This window comes from Chironomus tepperi, unplaced genomic scaffold, assembly GCF_022539635.2.
Source record: "Chironomus tepperi strain 1889 unplaced genomic scaffold, CSIRO-AGI_Ctep_v1 contig_137, whole genome shotgun sequence".
Taxonomy (NCBI): domain Eukaryota; kingdom Metazoa; phylum Arthropoda; class Insecta; order Diptera; family Chironomidae; genus Chironomus; species Chironomus tepperi.
The window spans coordinates 2332940-2354831 of record NW_027226259.1 but is presented as its reverse complement, the minus strand read 5'-3'; the positions used below and the strand labels follow the sequence as shown (position 1 = coordinate 2354831).

The window sequence follows — 21892 nt, the reverse complement described above, 5'->3', positions numbered from 1 at the left end:
TGGATCTTGTTTTTGTGTATCTGGAAGTGACCTGGATCCTACTGGATCTTGTTTTTGTGGATCTGGAAGTGACCTGGATCCTACTGGATCTTGTTTTGTGAATCTGGAAGTAACCTGGATCCTACTGGATCTTGTTTTTGTGGATCTGGGAGTTATAGAATCCTACTGGATCTTGTTTTATAGACAGGGAACTGATTTAAAAATCAATTACTGATCGCTGGGACAAAAATGCGCTGAAGTAACTCGATAAGAACGAGTACTTTTGTAATTTTTTCATTGTTTTACAGTGTTTTCCAATGTTTGTCGATGTTTTAACAGTGTTTACTGAACAATGTTTGAATTTTTTTTTATCGTTATGAGGTTTGAATTAAGAAAATCCGTTAAATGATGATGTTCTTAAATTTGTGGAAGTTTTATATGGATCTTGTTTTTAAGATCTGGATCTTACTGGATCTTGTGTTTTTGGTTCTGGAAACGACCTGGATCTTACTGGATCTTGATTTTTAGGTCTGGAAGTGAACTGGATCTTACTGGATCTTGGTTTTTAGGTCTGGAAGTAATCTGGATCTTGGTTTTTAGGTCTAGAAGTGACCTGGATCTTACTGGATCTTGTGTTTTAAGTCTGAAAGTGAACTGGATCTTACTGGATCTTGTGTTTTAGTTCTGTAAGTGACTTATTAATCAATTACTGATCGCTGGGACAAAAATGCGCTTAAGTCCCTCGATCAATAACACGAGGACTTTTGTAATTTTTTTTATAAATTATCAGTACTGTGATAACTTTGTATAAAAATTGCTTTAAAACTTATCTACTTATGATAAGATTACAAACACAATCAATAATTTTATTATCTAGTGAAATTTATTCTTGCAATGATTTTCAATATTGAAATATTTCTTAAATATTGAAAAAGAACGTGTTATTTTTTTTTTTTTTAAATTTCAAACTCTAAACTGTAAAACAGTTAAATTTCAACAACATTTCATTTTTTTATTATTAAAATTTATTGTAGAAGATTTACTAAACAAAAACATTTTTTTTCTCCTGAATCGCCAAATAATATTTATGAAATAGTATTTTTCTTTGATATCTTAGATTTTATAATCTAATATTTTTACATCAGTAGCGGAGGTTTTTGAAAAATCGAAAGATGGAAAAACTTTTCCAAGTTCTTCAAAAGAAATCGAAAAAGTTTCCTTAAACCCGACTTTTTCAGCAGCTTTTTGTGATCCAACAGCTGTAAACACTGACGACACAATTTTCAAATTAAGTGCTTTTGCAACTTCAATTCTTGCTTTCATAAATTCACCTGCTATTCCTCTCTGCCTATAATCACGATTTATAACAAGTCCATAGTCAGTTAAAAATTTGTCTTCACCATACTTTTCAAAAACATTATGTTGCATGCCAATATAATCTTGTACTCCCATAACGTCTTTAAACTCTAAAGTTTGTTGCTAAAGTAAAAAATAATACTAATATTAATATTAGTTATAGAGATAATTTAAAATTAGACCAACATTATTAATTTCATCACTATCATCATCATCCTTTGAAACAACTCCAAGTACATTTACTCCAACAAGATCTGTTCCTTCACAAGTGAAGCAAGCAATAGAAAACCTATTTTTGAGCTTTCTACGCCAATCATTATAAGCTTCTCTTACTGCGTCATGATTTTTTAAAACACCACGAGACTCGTGAAACAACTCGTCTCTTAAATGCTCTTTTACTAATAAATCTAGTGCGACATCAAAATATTCTTCTGGTAAATCTTGAATTAAATAATCAGTTAGCTTATCTCCATTCTTGTTTTTCGTTCGGAAATTTCCATACACTTGAGGATACTTTAAACTCTGCGGACGGAGAAATTTTGGCATTTTTATATTTATTTTCTTGTAAACTAAACGTGAACTTTTCAAAATCACCAACAAAATAAAACTGATAAGGCTTTCGTGATTTATCGGCTACTTATAATTTACACTTTTTACCCAGTTGTCTTTTTGTCTAGATAAGCTAAAAATATGATATGAAAAATATAAAATAAGGTAAAAATATGATAAGACAAAAGATTTTAAATTGATAAGATAAAATGATTTTTGCAGGGATATAAAAAGATTTTTATTATGACAAAATATAATAATTGTCAATATTTTTAGGAAAACATTCTAATCATAATGTTTTGTTTATTTAGGGGTCAAAACATGTGTACATTCAAGTAAAGTTGTATTGAAAGAAAATTCCAACAACTGACTTAGCTGAAAGTGCTTTTTTGTAAAATGATTTAAAATATAAATTTAATTAAAAAAGAATTCTGATTATATTATCGTGCTCATTTGGATGTAATTCTTCGTATTCGTCCCTAGAAAATTCCATTTTTGGCTCATGGTTGCTAGTTTTTCATAGCTGCAATAATATTCAGCAGATAAAAAGCATAACATTTAGAAAATAAAATTTTTACCTGATTGTATAGTCAATGAAATGTCCAGCCTTTTCTGCTGCTTTTTGTGCAGCAACTGAAGAAAAGCCAGTAGATGTGAGCTTAAGATCATAAAATTGAAGTATTGAAGTTCTTGCTTTAATTATTTCAGTTGCGAAACCTAAAGAAAAATTATACGACTTATTATATTAGCCTTATGTATTAATAAAAACCATCTTCAAAAAAATCGCAAATATCGGAAATAAATTAATCACTGTCAGATCCAGTTTAGATCATTCTATGCATTTTATCAATTTCAGTATTATTCAGCAATCGACTCGCAATTATTAACAGTCATAAGAACATTCTCGTTATCTATATAAAATTAATTACTGGCATTAAAATTAATTACCTCTCCCTCTATATTGTGGATGAATAGCCAATCCAGTTCCTGATAAATAGTAATCAACCATATGACGATTAAATAAATCTGCTTCGTTTTCTATGTATTCAACTGCTTCCATTATATCAATACATGTCTTCGATTGTGGCTATAATGAAAATTATCGCAATAATATTTTTTTACCGTTATAAGAGAAAATTATGTGTCATCATTACTTTAAAACTAATCTCTGAATCATTACATCCATGAACTTCGAGTATGTTGACTGCAATAAAATTTTCTGATCCTGTTTTGACGCAAGCTACAGAAACATTTTGCTTAATTCCATACATGTATCTATTGTAGTAATCTTCAGCAACTATAATATCATTACTTGCATTTCGAGACACCAATTTCGGCTCGTAGGGTATGAAATGCTTCACCATAAAATTACAGGCTTCCTCGTATCGATTTTCTGGTATATCAATTATATTATATTCTACTAGTTCTTTTCCTCCAGTAATATCTGCAGCGGAAAACTTCAAATGAATTTTAGGAAATTTAAGATGACTAGGACGTTTCCAAATTCTTGTTGCCATTCCAAACAAACAAAAAAATATTATTAAATATTATGACCTGCTTTCAGCAAAACAGTTTCAGCAAAACTGATTACCTTACAAAAAAAAAAAAACTTTAGATAATACTCGTTTGAGAATCGTATTTTAACGAAAATAAAGATGATAGTATTTCAGTTTTTCGTGTAATCAAAATGTTTATTGAATCAACTGTTTATATGCAAAGTTTATTTGTTCTCTAGAGTCACAATAAAAACTACTTAACTACAATTTCTGAAGAACTCATTGTTTTGTTAAATAGATTTCATAGAGTTATTAGCCACCTGTATATAACTAAAAAATCAAATTTCTTGATTTTTCTTAAAATATGTACTTTAGAAAATGATTCTTGACTAACTTAACTATGCATATCTTATTTATATTTGAACCCCAAAATGATACTGAATCTTGAATTTCGGGATTGTTTTATCCAATTTCACTGGTCTGTGTCGTGCAGTTAAGTCAATTTCCGGTCTGTTTACGCTTACGTATTCAAGAAAATTTAGTTCAAAATTGCAAGGGAGTAATTATCGTTTTTTACGTATTTTTGTACTAATTTAATAATCAATGCTTTCAAATTAACATGTGCATTCTTTCATTCAATGGAATTTAGTTTCTTTGATTTCAATTTTCTTCTAAGTTCCAAAAACATTTTGATTAATTTATTTACTTTTATAGCTTTAAGAAACCAAATTTTCATACGAGACAAAAAAAAAGAATAATATCAATGAATATTTTATAAACATTTGATTTGAAAATTATTAAAAACCGCTGTTAACCGCGTTAACAGCTAAAAGCTGTTTTGAATTTTTTCATAACAGCATGACAGCGGTTATGGAAAAACGCGGTTATTTAGGAACTCTAGTATTAACCACATCGCGTTTTTAGTGGAATTATACTATTAATATAAATCTGGATAGTATAAAAATATTGATAATCCACTTTTTTCTACTTCTTGTGGCTCCTTGTGAACCCAACCTTTAAGGACATGATTTATTTACTGGAAATTATATATTTTTAATATGTCGAGGAACAAGGGTTGAGGATCATTGATTTTTTGGATTGAATAAATTCACTTCAGACATCAATCAACTAAAAAAAATTTTATATTCATTAAAATTATTCCATATTTAAATGTCAAGTTAGCACTTAGACAGCACTTGAACAATAATGACATTCTAATTATTCAGATAAATCTTAAAAGCCTTTATGAAAATTTTCCTCATGCTATTTTTCCTGTACTTGATTCGCTTGTTGAGAAAAATGTTGTCTTTGTTCCTTTTTAATTTTTTTGAAATCGTTAAGCACGAATTTTTGCAGAATAGCATTTTGCATGCATGCAGCTATATAACATGCGTGCTTAAGTGTTTTTAACAAAAATCATCATGACATAGTTGATTTTTTTAATAGAAAAAGTGTGTTTAAAGACAATTAATTAAAATGGATCCGTAATGTTTGACAAGCAAAAATTACCTGTTTATAAGTATTTGTGGACAATCAATTAATAAGAGTAAAATAAAGTGCGTTTTTTTTTTTTTAAATATATATATATTAAAATTTTATCTTGACAAACTATTGTTCTTAAATATAAAACTCATAACTTCAAATTAATTCATGATGCATTTTTCTGTACAGTCTACATCTGAATTTCAAACTCACTTGTTGCCATTAAGTATTGAAGTACCTATGTAAAAAAATTCAAGTTTAAATTTTAAAATAAAACGAATAAAACGTTTTTTATTTGTTTTTAATAATTCTGCAAAATTACTAAGTATTCATGATAATAATTTATATCTATCGAATAAACGTGCATACAATTTTTTTATCAATCATTCCTCAGGTCATTGCTTTAAACATAAACATTTTTAATATATTTGGAACATAATTCAAGGCTAGGAATCATTTGATCTCCTTTTTTGTGTATAGTTCTACATATGTATATATTAACATGTATGTAGATGCTAGAATGATTAAATCTTCATAATGTGCGGATGTTAAATGTCAAATCTCAAAATAACAGAAAAACATAATGAAGAAAAGGGAAACAAAAAAGAAAACATTTGTATGTAGAAAATATAAATGTCTGTTCCATTTGATCCTAAAAATAGAATCATATGTATTAAGAATCAAAGAATAAAAATAAAGAGTGCTGGAGAGTAAACATGCTTTGAATTTTTAATAGGAATAAATACCATCAAGCCCCCAGCAAACACGTCAATATTGTTTAGAGACTACAAGAGAATTTGAAACATTGCCGACTAGGTTTTATTTATTCGCGTAGCCAGACGTTTTTCTTGAATATTTTCCTATTCATATTTAACAGTATTTTCTATTACGAAAACGAAAAGATGCAATTTGTTTTTAAAAACAAAACATAATATCCTTTCTATTTCTTGCGCACAATTTTCATTTATTTGAAATTTCTAATAAAATAATATGATTTGATTAGTCGAAATTAAATAACCGGTTTATTAGCAACCTCTACTTATTGTATGCTACTGTTTGCACTGTTTATTCGTTCAATTTGATAGAATTACTAACATATTTACATTATTTCTATTTTAAGAAAAAATAAGTTGTGATAGTTTAAGACAACCTCTGTTAAGTATTAAAATTTTAAGAAAAATATTGCATATTCTGTAATGAAATATATTAACAATGATTTAGTTTTATTAACTTAATGTACGTACATCATGCTAAAATATGTTTATGTTAGAAAAATATTCATTTTACGTGGGCATTTTTAAATTATCAGATTGAATTCTTCCTTGTAATTCTAATGACAAACTCATTTCATTGAATTTATATTCTAATAATAATATTTTTATTCAATATGATTTTTTCGTTTTGAATTCATGATGATATGGTAAAAAATTGTATGTTCTTTTGTAATTTGCATCCAATGATATTTTGAAAGAAGAAACTGGAAGAAACCATAAAATACATTCGTAGAAGTCATTAAAATTTCATGAGTATTAAAATTCATGATGTATAGAAACTTTTTTAAAGCTACAAAATATAAAATTCTCCAAACTCATATTTCGGTTATCGGTCAATCATTTTTACATTTACATTATTTAACATATTGCCTCATTGCATCATATCTTTTCACAATAAGAATTTTTTATTCAATTTCCATATGTTATATTTAAAACGCCTACATCATCACCCATATGTTTCTCTGCTCATGTTATTATCTATAAATTGGTGATTTCTCAGTTGATGATAAACAATTTCTATATTTATTCGCAACTTTAATTCGCCTATCGGAAATGCAGAACGAACCCTAAAAAACAGACTAATATTTAATTTAAGAATATAATTACACAACTCCGATGTAAATTTTTTATTCTTCAAACAAAATTTTAATTGAAGAAAAAATTGTTCCAAACATTACATATTTTTGATTAATTATTTTTAAATATATTGATGATACCTACGATTTAAAAATAGCGTTTCAAAATTAATAAATTGAACGTAAGTTTCCAACATATTAATCACCATTTGAACAAAACTTCGTTTCGTATTTTTGTTAGAATAAGCTGGAATTGTAAATGAAATTTTAAAAGAATTTAAAAAAACGGAAGTAGCGAAAACTGAGTACGTATGGAAGGAAAAAAACACACACAATTTAATGACACTCGTATGTGTCACTTTTTATGTCTCATCTCATCTTTCGTTTTCATTTTCAAACACACATATCTCCCCAGCAAAGATTCTTAAAATAAAACAGTCGGAGATGATGATGACGATGATAATTGTTGAAGAAGAAAAAATAAAAATGGAAGAAAAAACTGTCGCGAGTTAATGACAGTGAAATTAAAATAAAGAAGAAAAAGAAACGACAAAAGAAGTAAAATTTGTGAGTATTAGAATGAAGGCAAAAGAAGATGAGAAAAGTTGGAACATTCCGTCACATTGTAATCAAAAAAAGTTTAATTAACATTAAATAGTCGTTGTCAGATACATTAAAAATTTTTTTTATATGATTGCACGATGTCGCTTTGCGAGCTCTTCTCCTATATTGGATATTTTATCCTTTTTTATTTTTGCTATTTTTTCTTAGACAAAAAGTACCACAGTTTCTATTTTGTCGCAATATCTCTAGCATTTAGAAACTCATTTGTGTCTTTACTTATAGTAAAAATTATAATTTTGTTGGTTACCAAGTCTTAGTTTCCGTTTGTAATATTTAAAACATTAACGTGTATCAGATTTAAAAATAGAAGAACAAGGAATTTCTCAAAACCGTTTTTTTTTTTCAGTTTTTGAAAAATTTCTCACTTGTATATTCTGTGAAATTGACGTTTTCAGTGCTTCAGCTATTATTTTTTCATATGCTCAACAATAGCGTTGTCAAGACATTTGTCACATAGCTTGTTTAAATTGCAATTTTCAACGACAATTGCCCTATAAAAATTCATCTTATGCTTCTTGGTTTTTAAGCTTTATTAATTGCTTGTTCAGTCATAACCCATTTCATACCTTGAAAATGACAATGTAATGCTACTACTGCTCTTTTTTTTCTTTTAAAACAGCACACCTAGCACACTTAATTCTAAATATCAGAGATCTATGTTTCATCGGTATCGAGGGAAATAAGCAAACAATGCACCATTCATGACTTTAGTATTTTGAATCAGCATTTAATATTTTAATAGCTTAAAAAACTTGTCTGGCACATTACTGCAATATAATTCTTTGTTTTAATTTTCAATTTCATTGTAGACAATTTTTTGAGCTGTAGTTATTCAAATTTTTTCTCAAAACATTACTTTAGATGACTGATTTTTCAAATGCTAATTCGCCATATGTTCTCATTTCTCTGAAGTTCAGTGATCTAAATAAAACACTGTATATTTTGAATATTTTTTCATCCTAAATATTTCACTGAAAATAAATTTCAGATTATTGGATGACTTCATAATATTAGCATGTGTAAATCTTAAATTTTTGATAAATATCTTAGCCTGATTACATTTTTAAACCCTTTAACGGAAACAATTACGTTTTTTGTCTGCTCGGAAAAGATTTTTTGGCTTTCTTTATCAACAAAAAAGAAAAGATTTTTGAAATTATGTGTTGTTCCAACTATCAACAACTTACATTTTTATCAACCCTTTTGCCTTTTTACATTCTCTTTATGCACAAAAAGCTACAACCACATCGTAGTGGCTGCTGGCTACATTGATACTGAAGGATACTGCAAGTCCTTTCTTGAGGAAATGAACACAGTAAAGAAAATGAAATTAGATGAATGAGGTGTTTGTGGGGAAGTAAATTGAAGAAAAAGCATGAACGGATAATTTAATCCCTTTAAGGAAAGAAAAAGATTGTAACTGCTTTCTTATGTTACTACTGTTATTTACTCATTTTACCTCCCACTACTTTTACTTCTCATCTTTTTCTTCATATTTTAGCTCATTTTCCTTTTACTATTTTTTCATTTCTTTTTATTCCGTACGTAGTTTGTAGCATAGTTGCATATTTGTTCTGATTGGCACACTAATAAGTTATTTTAAATATTATTTTCAAAAATTGCTTGGGTTTTACCAACGTTTAGATATGATTTTAGCACACATATGTTTTAGAAAAATGAATTTTTTTATATTCTTCACGGTCACGGATTTAAGTCTAAAATAGGTAACCTATCTGTTTGTATTATATTTTACGCGGAAAATGCATTTAAAAATACTTAAGTACAAGAATGAACATGAACGATAATTTAGCCATAGAAGTAAATAAAGAATTTGTTTTTAAGTAACAACTTTTTTATTTATGTTCTTAAATTTAAAGCATTTTTTCTTAATCTTTTTTACTAAAATAAAAAATAATTTATAAATTTTTAAAAAACAATGTTTCTCCATGTCTTTATTTTTTATACATTGAGTATTTCAAAATATTTAATCATATTTTTAATAAATACATAAATTTAACTCATATTGTAGTTTTGAAAGTCTCACATGTCCTTCATGTAATTTTATTTCCATGTTGTTTTTTTCAAATTAAAAATAAGACCGATATCATTGCGAGGTTTGAAAAATTTGGAAATGAGTTTTAAAATTAATTGTTAATTTTAAGTAAACTTTACCGATATTTGGGTTTTTATTTGTAGTTTTTTTCTGAGTTAAAAAACGATGCTTTTTATTATTACATTGAAATAGATTAAAATATATTTTAACAGTCTAGTGATTTATGGCTTAAAATAAAGCACCTAATCTCATTCAATTCGTTATTTTCGAGGTCTGTAAGGAATGATATGAAGCAAAGAAGAATAGCTGAAATGCCTTTAAGGGAAACTTTTTCAGACACGAAAGAAACCATCTAGCAAAATGTTGATATCATTAAACTCGATGACAAAGTTTTTAATTTTTATCATTTCTCAATTATCTTATAAATGAATAATTCAATTCTCCCTATTGTATGTACGAAATTAAAAAAGATATCGTGTCGTTCTTATTTATGTACAATTGATGCTATTTATCTATAACATAGAAATGCAGCTAAGAGAATAAATGAGATATAAAAATGAGAGACGTATAAAACTCTTGAAAAGTTTTTTACATCTGTTCGTCATAAAATTACTTTGCCTGCAGCATAAGCATAAATTCGGTATTTAGATGTCGTATATGTATATGTTCCACGCTTGCGTTCTCTCTATTCTCTCAATCTACACTCTAAAAATTAAAATGAGAAAAAATCCATGAGATTATTGAGAGCGAAGGTGAAATATACTTGACGCAGTTGCTTCAGTTGTATTTCTTTCGTACCTCGAGTATGAACTCTATCGCTATTTTGAAGTGAAAAAATATTTAATTCGTAGTAAATACGATAAACAATTAAATATTATAGTGACAAATATGGGCAATTAACGAATTTTTCATTCAACTAAAATAAATTAACAAAGAAACCGAAATTCCATTAATTTAAAATATGCAAAAAAGTTTTGAAGTGAAAATTTTCATGCTTAAGAAAACATATCTACAGAAAAAAATGTGACAGTACTTGAACAAAACCAAGCAGTTGAAAATAAAAAAAGAAAATAAGAGAAGAGGCTTACTGTAGAGTGTGTATATACCGCACAGCAAAAATATACAACAAAAAAGTTGCGAAGGATATAGAGCCGCTTTTTCTCATCGTGTTATCGATTTTACTGCCTATGTATATACAAAACACTGTATGTGCTTCAATATTAAAGCTCGTCCAATACCGTTGTGAATGAAAGTAGAAATTACAAAAGTCTAGCGAGCTAGGATTCAATGAAACAAGGAAGACATATGTGCAGTCTTGAGTATTGTTAGATTATTTTCTTCCTTTCTCATATACAAAGTAATATCGTATTGTAAAAATTCTACAGTTTTGTGACAATTAATGGTGATTAATATAAATTTAATAAAAATACTCCAATCTAACTTGAAAGTAAAAATAAAATAATCCATGAGTGCACTTATGCAAAGTGAAAAGTGAACATATTCAGTTTTTAGTTCAAAACACCAAGCAATAAATTTAAATTCGAGAAAAAAAATAATCCCGTTTTTCATAGAAATGTTATTCTTTTAATGTTATATGTATTGGATATATTTTTAATTTATTGCAAACAAATTAAATTAAAAATAAATTGAAGAAAAGTGAAAAAGAGTTATGAAAAAAATTAAAATAAAAAGTGATTAAATGTTTTCGCAAAAACTTGTGAAAATTTCAAAGATACAAATAAAACCCTTTAGCTTTACAAATTACTTGCATACATTTAATTCCCAAATACTTGGATTTATTACTGCTACTCATGCAACAAAATCAAATATAAAGTAAGTGATGAAAATTTTCGTTTTACTAATTTTTTCCTGCAACTGAAATTAAATTCGGGTGAATTCATTAATTTTAATATGATTAGTCAGTTAAAAATCGATTTTCTTTTCTAAAAGTCTCGACATGAGAAAAAATTTACTCATACACGATTTAATGGGATTTGTAAAAATAGAAAAATAAAGTAAAAAGCAAACCTTGAGACAGATGATATGAAAAAGTATGTTAATGTATTGGTGGGTTCAATGAGATATTTTTCACGATCACTTCAAATTTCTTGAAAAAAGATCACTGTTTCCTTTTCGGCCGCGACACTTCATTCTGCCACAAGTCAAGAATTATTCAACTATATTGAACTTATCATTTTATTTTATTCATTTTACTTTTCCAAAAAGTCGGGCTTCTATTGAGAATAATATATTCACATAAAAATCTCTCAAAGTTTCACAAATTTTGGTAAATAAAAAGTTTTGCAAGGAAATTTGATGTTGATGAGAAAAGAACGATGCTTAGATCGAAATGACAGACAGAAGGACAAATGACCTAAATTATATTATTAATTTGATTTGATAAAATTTGAAAGTCAATACATATTTTTGGAATAGCGCCAACATGGGAAGTGATTGGTTCTATTGATTTTCATCTCTATGGAGCCCCGTATTTATGTAACAAAAATCAATCTTTGGATTTCCTAGCCAAATGCTTTCATCAAAGAAATCAACCATCAATATTCTTTTTCATTAAAGATTATAGTTAAGATTTGCCTATTATTAATTAATGAATTAAAATTTGACAATTTTATTTGTTACAAAATAAAGATCCGTATTGAAAATTCTATAATATAGAGCAATTAAAATTTTCAAAACTAAAATTAATATAAATAAAAGTGATGTAGATTTTTACATGTTTCATATCAAAATATTTCAGTACCAAGATTCATTATCCAAAATATAACAAAATTCGGTCATCCTGTACGTAGTTCAGTATCATCCAAAACTATCATGTTCATAATTTAGCTGTATACACAATAATGCTTAAAATTTAAAATAATTTTATTATTTTTATTTATATATATTTTTTTTAAAGAAAATCTTAACTCTGGTTAAAAATTTTTCTAGATTAAAATTATAATTAAAAAATATTCTGGAATTTAAAGCAATCCAGACTTTGAAATTTAGGGTAAAAAAATAAATATCACAGATTTTCAAAATTCACTGTGCATCAAAACCAAGTAGTGTAACTTACTTTGCAAGCGTATTAATGGTAAAATGATAATTGTGGGAAGAAGAAAATTTCTATAAAAATTCCTCATGTTTACTCGCCTGAAAAAAAAAATTGAAACAATGATTTTAATCAAAAAATTGAACTGTAAATTTTGTATTAAGAAAACTAGTAAATTTAAAAGCACAAGCGGAAACATTTCGTCAGAAATGATATATTCATTGTGATATTTGAAGTTCTTACTCAAATTTTACTATTTAGCGCATTTCTGAAAATTGTTTTCGATGTCAATTCCTGAATATTCATAAAATTTCTGTATGAATTGTTATGGTTGATATTATCGAGTAACATTTTTGATTTTTTTTAAAAGCAAACAAAAAAATTTAAAAATAAAAAATAACCATGCAAAACACACGTTATTACAATAATTGGTGGTGGGTCGTGTCTTCAATGCCACCATACACCCCAATTTACCTATTAATCAATTACTAATTGTTGGGATCAAAATGCGCTGAAGTGACTCGATAAGAACGAATACTTTAGTCATTTTGTTCATGTTATATCGTAATTTTAGTCGTAAAAGGAAAAATAGGAAAAGTACATGTTATTTTTGTAAATATTTGAGTTTTGCTAATCGGGATATTAGGCATTTTTATGAATAGAAAACAGTAAAAATAATTGAAATCTCTTAAAAAGAAAAGGAGAAAAAGGAATGCTTTCAAATCTCATTCATTTACAATGGAATGGAAAGAATGATTCACAATATTATGTCTTTATTTTTCATCTTAAAAATTTATTTGAGAAAATGTCTTAAAAAACCTTTATGAAATTCTGGAGAGTAAAAAACTCTTGAGTTTTGTTTTGTTTTGAAAATCTCAGCTATACTTTTTGAAAAGCTTATTGAATTGCTTTAATGATCTGTGGTCTTTCAAATAGAATAAGGAACCATCAAATTAAAACATTTTTTTTTTTAAAGAAACGAATAAAATTTTTTAAGGAAATTTTTATTATTGAAATATTTCACTGAGATTTTGAAATGAGAAGAATATTCTGTAATCGAATAAATTTTAAAATATTTCAATAGTCATGTGTTCAAAAAAGGTACTTTTTTTGTTTTTTGCATGTATAAATGTTGTTAAACATCAACATGTGTAGTTTGAATGCTGAGTAAAAAAATTCTAAAGGAAAAAAAATAAAAAGTTTTATAGCTCTTGATAAAGCGCAACCTTTTCCTTTTATATTGCTTCTTAAACAAGTAAAAAAATAAAAATCGTATGAATAAAGCGAATTTTTGTGTTATACTGAGGTTGAAATAAAAATAATATATATATACTATATATTAAATCATGCTGAAATGATCAATCGAAAATCAAAATTTTTAAACATTTGTTTTAAACAGCACATTATATTCTATCTATGCCTATCGTAAATTATAAGCTTATGTAATATTCTAAAAGACAACAGACGTTTGATTTGTTCTTAAAATTACTTTTTGAAATAAATGCTTCAGATAAATAGAAAGAAAATTTTCTTTCCTTTGCCTTCTTTTAGATTCTATTATATGTACCGTATGTGTTATAACGAAATGGTGTGGAATGTGTGTAAGCATCTCTCTTTTCATTCACGCTATTGTTGGTATTTTAAACTTTTATTTTTTTAACCATCTTTCTCACACCATTTGGGGGAGTAAAACGAGTGTTTAAATATTTTTGATAGCTTTGAATGGAAGAACCAAGAATTTCTTGATATCGGCTTCATTTTATTACTGTTTTGCACTCTTATCTTAAATTTTTCATTTTTATTAGTGACAAAGATTTTGACTGTAAAACTTTTTTTTCATCTGAAATAGAAATTTTAGAGTTTTGTCTTAAACGTCTTAAGCACCAGTGCGCCATTGCGACACTACTCAATCTGCACTTGAATTTCTTTAATATTATTACTCAACAATTAAATCTCAAAGTAAGAATCCATAACGACATCCAGTTATTTGAATCAAAATATCTGTACATAAAAATTTTTTTTTAGAGCACAACATAATGTGGTTTCAAGTTTTATGATAAAAAAGTTGATGGCAATATGAAAAGAAAAATCTATTGAAACTGGTACTTAGCAAATGAAAATTTTTGATACTTCCAATTTACCAATAACAATGAATATGTCACAATCAAAATTAGTAGTATGTTAACAATGTCTCAATCTACCGAAAATCGACCTTTTCATGCACATTTTCCTCTTAAACTCTATCTAACGAATGAACTTACCATTTCATAGCCTGGAAACAAGTCCAAAAGTATCTCGTTTCAATTTCACATTCCACACATATGAAAAAGAATTTTTTTCTCTTCTAAGTTCATTGCAATAAAATAAAGCGAAAAAGTTTTTTTTTGTTATTGCTTCTACTCCTTTTATTTTCTATTCTTTTCCACTCAATTCAACCGAAAATTCAACCTAACAAGAATCACATTCGAAATGGAAAAATTATTTTCCTGTGAAAATGAAAAGTTTTTAAATAAAAATGCCATTTAATTTTCACCAGACTGCCTGAGAAAGAAGTTTTTCTGTAGAAAAGAAGGAAACGACGTGCGGAGTAGTAGAGTAATAGAGTTTGAGCTTTTGTGAGACACACATAAAAATTGTGCATTTTCAGGCTCATATACAGCAATAAGAGAAAAATAGATGAAAACAAAACAAAATAAAGTTTTTCGTTTGTTGCAGTTTTCTTTTCGGCATTGTTTACCGTCTCGGTTATTTGAAGCGCTTATTTAGTTTCCTTAATGATTTTTTCTCTCTTTTTGCTGTTGCTTTAATTTTTCAAACAAAATAAAATCCTTTTTGTGACAGGAATGGGAAACTTTCTTCGCTTAATAGATACATTTCAAAGGCGCAAGCAAACAACTTATTCTTTGACGTAAAATACAAAGATACTGCAAGCTTATCACTACAGTATAAAATGATCATGAGCTTGATATTTTTTAAATTTTAATTTCTATTTAACAATAACATTTAACAGTTATCAAGTTAAAGACGTTTTCAATTACTTTAATTAAAAAATTAAAAAAAAAATCTCAAAAAACAGGTTGGAATTTTTCATTCATAAACAACATTTAAATATTCTGATTATGGATTGAAAGTTATACAAGTGTTCATGAAAGTTTCAAAATTTCTGGTAATGCAAAATACATTTATTATAATATACAGACATATAGATAAATGATGGCTAACATTACAATGGAGGATGATAAAACTTTAAAATAAGACATTAAAACGCCCTCAAAAAACACATGATGCAATAATCTAAATATTGAATATTTGTTTATACTTTTTTATTCAAGAATAATTTCTGTGAATCAACTAACTATCTAATCGGTTGCTTTAAAACTGCAGACTTTATGAAACAAATACAATTTTAATTTTAAAATGTAGTAAATTATATTCAAAACATGAAAATAAAATGAGATGTGAATAATATTTTACTAATAACCACAAATCCCAGTTCGCCATCCATTGGTAATATTGGTGAAATCATCTGCAGTGAACCACAAATTCCGAAAATTTATCATCAGTGAAAATTTATAAATTTTCATGATCAAATTTTCATATTTTATATTATTGTAAAGATGAAACATTTAACATATATCGCGATCGGGATCGGGATTGAAAATTCAAAATATTAGTTGATTTTTACATTTTAAATGTCAAGTTTTAAAAATTAATTAGAAAATTTTTTATAATTTTTTTAACCGGGATTTCGAGAAAGCATAATTTATATGACTGCCGAAACAAGATGATAATATAAATATTCAAAATTCATTTGAATTTTAGTTTAATTCATTAAAAATAGTATTATTGATTGCGGTTTTCTAAAAAACGAGTAGCCACAATTTTAAAACCAAAATTTGGATTTAAAAAATCGCGGATTTTTAAATAAAAAATTTTAGTTTTCTAATTATTAAGATTCATTATTATAAAGTAATTTTAGTTAAGCTAAATTTACTCGTAAATTAGTTTTTATAGGTAGAAATATTCGATTAAAAGTTAAGAGTAATTTACAATAAAAATCAATGAAAATGAAATATTAAAACTCTTCATAAGCAACAATAAAAACTATCTTTTGTTCAACCAGAATAAACTAAATATTTCTTAACATTTTTTTCTTCGTCTGTTCTTATAATAATCCTTATTTCAATATATGAAAATTTCTTTCTTTATACAAAAAGTCCCCATGTAATGAACATTTTGAACGTTTCTTAATATAAATATTTGTAGAAGTATTTACACACATCACATGCCTACCATATCTTTTTATCATAATTCAATCTAAAATTTTTTTGTTCAAAAGAAACCTTTTTGAGAAAAGAAATACTAAATATATAGAAGAAATTATGATAAAATAAGAATATAAAATGTTACACTGGAGTGTAAAAAAGTCTTCAATTGTTTGAAGAAAAAAGAGGATGTGTGCCAAATTTAGAAATAAAATACTTAATTTAAAGACTTTGTTTTAAAGTGGCTTAAGACCTGTACAGAAAAAAATAACAAATCTTATCGAAATAATTAGCATCATTCGTTTTAACATAAAAAAAATCAATTTAGGGTTTTTTGTAAAAATTTTGTCTAGTAAAAGAATATTTAAACTATATCAAATATGTCACTAGACAGTCAGATGAACAATGTGATTTATTTTTTAGTTTTTATTCAAAAGGTTGCTTACTAGGAATGAGTTGACAAAAAGGTTCTCGTTAGTTTATACAAACATTCATGAAAAATTTTCAAGGAAACTGCGAAAATGCTAAATAAACAAATTTCGACAGCTTTGAGGAAATGAGCGACACTTCAATCAGAGTAAAGAAGCACTCTGTAAATTCTACCAAAAAAATTTTTTTTTGTTTGAAATCGTTCATATGTGTACGTCAAACACATTGAAAGGTTTGGAGAAGAGATAGAGACAGACAAAAAAAAAATTGATAATGCCAATGAATAAATGTGAAATAGAAACGATTGAGCCGAGAATGAGTAACTTAATTTCGATAGTTCAATATCCCTTATAATTCTATTGCTATTGAGCGTTTTGGAATGTATGTTTCTCATTTGAACGGCAGTGTGTATCTAAAGAGAGCGAAAAGCCAGCAAAAAAAAGAATTATTTTTTCTTCCATCATTGAAAATGAAAATTGATTTGAATTTTATGCAAATTCTCGCTACATTCAGGAACTGTTTTTCTTTCTTATTCAATCCAATATGCTAAGCTATTCTTCTTTCTCTGTCACACATTACCATTGCTATCTATCCATCTTTTCTCTAACTGTAATACTAAACAAAAAAGCGCTGAGCTGAAAATCTGTATTTGATTGATATTCAAATAAAATGAATGTTGTTAGATGCCGGCACATAGATTCATATTATAATATGAGAAAAAAAAAACAGCAATCGAATGAGAGTAAGCGTGCACACAAAAAAGGCAATTTTAGCAAATCAATGTTTTTGTATCAATCACAACATGTTGTATCCGGAAGAAGATTACGCCATTTCGACAGGGATTTCTATTCTGTTTATTCTTGTTCGTTTTCCATTCAGTGAAAATAAAGATTCTAGCCTATAAAATTCTTTCAACTTTTTTCTCTTCGCAAAATTCAAAAAAAAGAGAGGTTTTGGAATGATTTACAGCTTTTGAGCTTTAAAACCGATAGAAAAAGGAAAAGAAACACAAAGACAGGATTATTGTGGTGTCAATAATGGCAGTGATTAGAAATTCGTGTACGGATTTTTTTAAGATTGATAGTCTACTGCATTAAATTTTCTTTTGATAGCTGAATGACTATGAATATCATATTTTTGTAAAATGTAATGTGATCAAGTTTATATTGCTGATCAAAAATTAGATTTTTTTTGAAAAATGGTTATTTTTATTGAAAAATCAAAAGCGGTTAAATACAAAACTGCTTTTTTGGATCAAAATTATTAATTTTATGAAAACTTATGTATTTTTTCCAAATGTATGTACAAGCACATTGTCAAAGAGTTTTCATGCAACAATTGCCACGTAAAAACGTCAAAAGGAAATTAAATAAAAGTTTTCATATTGCTTTGTAATGTAATATATAAAAGATGTACAAAGGAGGAAATTAGAAATGTTATGCCCTTAAAAGCTTATATCATCAAAAATTATATAATCAAGTGGCATTAAGTAATAAATTTATCAATTATGTTCGTATACCCATTACAATTTTGATTTTTCACATATAAAAATAAACAATTATTAATAACAATCATAACTAAAAAGAGCCATATTGAACATCATCAATTTATACAGTGGGTCGGGTGAATTAAGCCTGATCTAATGTAAAAAGGAAATGAGTAAACAGAAAATTACCTCTTAAAATAAAGAAATTCAATTGAGTTCTTAACGTATTTTCACTGTATTATACTAAATTAATAATAAACTTTAAAAAATAGCTAAATTTGCTAAATTGACTCGTTTTCTGTGATTTTGGCGTCTTTCAGTTTTTTTTTTAAATTAAATCTCAACCATTTATACTAAAAACCATCGTATAAAAATGTGAATGTATTTTGCTTGAAAGGCTAAAAAACAGCATATTTATGGTTTAGAGACCTCACTTGCGCCCACGCATAATAGGATTTAGATATAAAGAAGCTGTAATATTTCTTCAATGTAAAATACAAAACAGAAAGAGAAAAAGAAGAAATAAAATGTTGTATAGTAAATAAAATACGATCGCTCGTTGATGCTTTGATTCTCACACAATACACTAATAAGTAAAATATTTTAATGTGGTAACATTTGTTCACTCTTCATATTAAATATAAGAAAGAGAATCATACAAGCTCACCAGGGAGTAAAATCACTCTCTTTCAATAAAAGATTCAAAAAAGCAAAAACTTGTGTTTGTCATTGGTATGTTTGAGTTTGATAAATTTTTTATATTCTTCGTGATGAAATGTCAACAATTTCATTATAACCAAATTATTATTTTTAATGTATTTTAGAAGTTTAAATTTTACTTCATTAAAAGTTTTTTTTCTTGATATTTTGAATTTCTGCAAAACTGTATATTTCCATTTTTAAATAATTACTTCTATAGAAATCCTGTATTATGTTTTAGTGTCATTTTTGCCATATTTGGAAGAGTAAATGTATTTATTACACTTAATGAAATAAAATATACTTATAAATAAACGGCGCCGGTTATTTATTTGTCTCCAGACAGCAATGGAGAGCTTACATACATGTAAACAAAAACACAATCGCGATTAATTTACTTTTTAGTTTGTTTTCAAGGTTTCTCCATAATTTTAAATGTATTACAATCCAATTAACTGATTTTAAAAATAAAGCATTAATTGAATTATGATTTTTTTATTATGTATTTTTTGAAGATCATTGGTTACCAAAACAAGTACTTATTAAATTTAATTTTAAATCTCAAGATTGCTTAACTTTTTCATTTATCCTTTTGGTTTTAAGCATATGCAGCTTTAAATGGGGCAAAAAAAGCATAACATGAATATTTTTTCCCGACCTCAAGTTCATTGTAATTATTATCACTTCTCAGAAAATTGTATTATTTTTTATCCTGCTCGCTCGATACAAGAGACGACCTATCAACCTTTCAAGAAACCTTAGTTGTACATGGAAATTACACATGCATACTTTACTCTATAAATAAATTAATTTTTTTTTGCTTTTGATTTGTAGCTATATGGCGGCAATTGAATAAAAAATATAAAAACGACAGACATAAATAAACTAAATGTTAAGGGAGAATTACTTTAAACGTGTGCCATAGATTTAATGGTACAATTTATACGCTTTTATATATCAAAATATATATTTGAACATAATTCTTTTTCTTTTGTGTATTTTTTCATTGCTCAAGCTTGGTAATCTTCATAAACAGCAATAACAAGAATTGCTTTATTGCTCTATAAGCTTTTGTGTTATAATAAATGCCTTCAAGCCTAAATCTAATTACAGTTAATTTATTGAGAATTGCCAAAAAGTGAAAATCGATAAGAAATTGTGTAATTTCATTTTAGGAAAACACGTCTGTGATTTTCACTTATACATAAAGCAAAGATTGAACATTAGGATAGAGTGAGTAAGTGTAATTAATTTTGTAACCGCAGTAAAAAGCTTAAAAGCTTATCATATAGGATATTATAAGTTAGAAGAACTTCAATTACGATATGAAAACTTTTTATGATAATTTTCCTCCTTCTTTTGATATTGATGTTAGGCGATATAAATATAAAGATGAAATTTGTGTGAAGAAGAAAACTTTATAAAAAAAAAAAAAGTTTCTCGTTCGTATTGTCAGATTTTTATTTCGTTTTTGAAATTAGTGTTATGATTCAAATGAATAAATTTTAAGGGTAAATGAATGAGAAAAGGGTTTTATCACGGATTTTAGTAGAATTTTAATGTTTATATTGAGATAACAAAATTGAATAAGCGCTGATAAACAGATGTTAATACCAAGAGTTTAAATTCAGAAATAAAATTTCATTTGGTATTTAATATATATATTTATAAATTTATTCTTTAGTAAGTTTTCATTATTTTTTTTTCTCAAAAAAGAAAGGTATTGTTCTCTGAGAGATCATGATTGCTTTTTAATGATTAGGGCTATTTATTTTCGCGTTAAATCATTTAAGGGTGATTTGCTTGTACTGAGATTTTAAGAACACATTTAAATTTTTTATTTCTTGAAAAATGTGGTCTAAGTAAACAGATTTTGAATTCTTAGTCTTATAAAAATATATTTAACCATTTGTAAGATAATTGATTTTCTTGTAATCTTCTCATCTCAAACTAAAATTTAGTTTTCCTCATAAATACCGAAATTTATTGTTTTACTGCATTGCCTCATCTATGAGATATGTTAGATTATATACTGCGTTTTCCTGTCGTTAAACTAGTTCAATAAAATTTTACGAAACGAGAAACGTAAAATCAATCAATATGTAATAAATTCACTTTGAGCATATTAAAACTGATTAAAATTTAAAAAAATTATAAAAATTTATAATCTTGGCTAAGTATTTTCTTTAAGATAGTTTGATTGAGATTGATTTTGCTATTGTATTTTATTTTTTGTATGTAAAAACATTTTCTTATATTTTTCATACTTATGGAGGTATAGCATATATTTTTGAGAAAAAAATTTTTATTCTTACAAATTATTTAAATAAAATATTAACCAATATGTGTATTTTTAGCTGTAGACTAAATTATTTAAAATAAATGTATGAAGAGGAAAAAATAATAATGTAATAACAATAAACGATATAGTAGAAATTTATTTGATTCATTTCATGGAAATTGAAAATTAAAATTTCAAATAACGTTATAGGTACTATTAGTAGTGATCTGATATTATTATGTGTATTTCATACAAATTAAATTATAATGTGACAATAGTTAAATAATTATTC

General features: G+C 26.5%; 3 protein-coding genes across 5 annotated transcripts in view; 1 reads left to right on the top strand and 2 right to left on the bottom strand.

The window, feature by feature from the left end:
• Positions 1 to 21892, top strand: part of LOC139087742 (irregular chiasm C-roughest protein-like) — a 114099-nt gene that overhangs the window by 34652 nt on the left and 57555 nt on the right. The window contains exon 1 of one of the 2 annotated variants that reach the window (XM_070636642.1): positions 11033 to 11221. The exons of the other annotated variant lie outside the window; for it this stretch is intronic. The gene's annotated coding sequence lies outside the window, so the exon portion shown is untranslated. Of the gene's footprint in view, positions 1 to 11032; positions 11222 to 21892 lie in introns of those variants that run through there. 2 annotated transcript variants of the gene reach the window in all.
• On the bottom strand, positions 971 to 1959 carry LOC139087897 (uncharacterized). 2 transcript variants are annotated; one of them, XM_070636869.1, is made up of 3 exons: positions 1522 to 1959; positions 1311 to 1458; positions 971 to 1247 (listed from the first exon to the last, which is right to left on the bottom strand). In XM_070636869.1, the coding sequence occupies exons 1-3, from the start codon at positions 1879 to 1881 to the stop codon at positions 1093 to 1095; spliced, it is 663 nt and encodes a 220-aa protein (XP_070492970.1). In that variant the 5' UTR covers positions 1882 to 1959; the 3' UTR covers positions 971 to 1092. The 2 variants fall into 2 exon arrangements, with proteins under 2 accessions (XP_070492970.1, XP_070492969.1); XM_070636868.1 differs by having other exon boundaries at positions 971 to 1458; positions 1522 to 1956.
• Positions 2109 to 3453, bottom strand: LOC139087860 (uncharacterized). The gene is made up of 4 exons (XM_070636803.1): positions 3039 to 3453; positions 2833 to 2971; positions 2463 to 2601; positions 2109 to 2407 (listed from the first exon to the last, which is right to left on the bottom strand). The coding sequence occupies exons 1-4, from the start codon at positions 3399 to 3401 to the stop codon at positions 2320 to 2322; spliced, it is 729 nt and encodes a 242-aa protein (XP_070492904.1). The 5' UTR covers positions 3402 to 3453; the 3' UTR covers positions 2109 to 2319.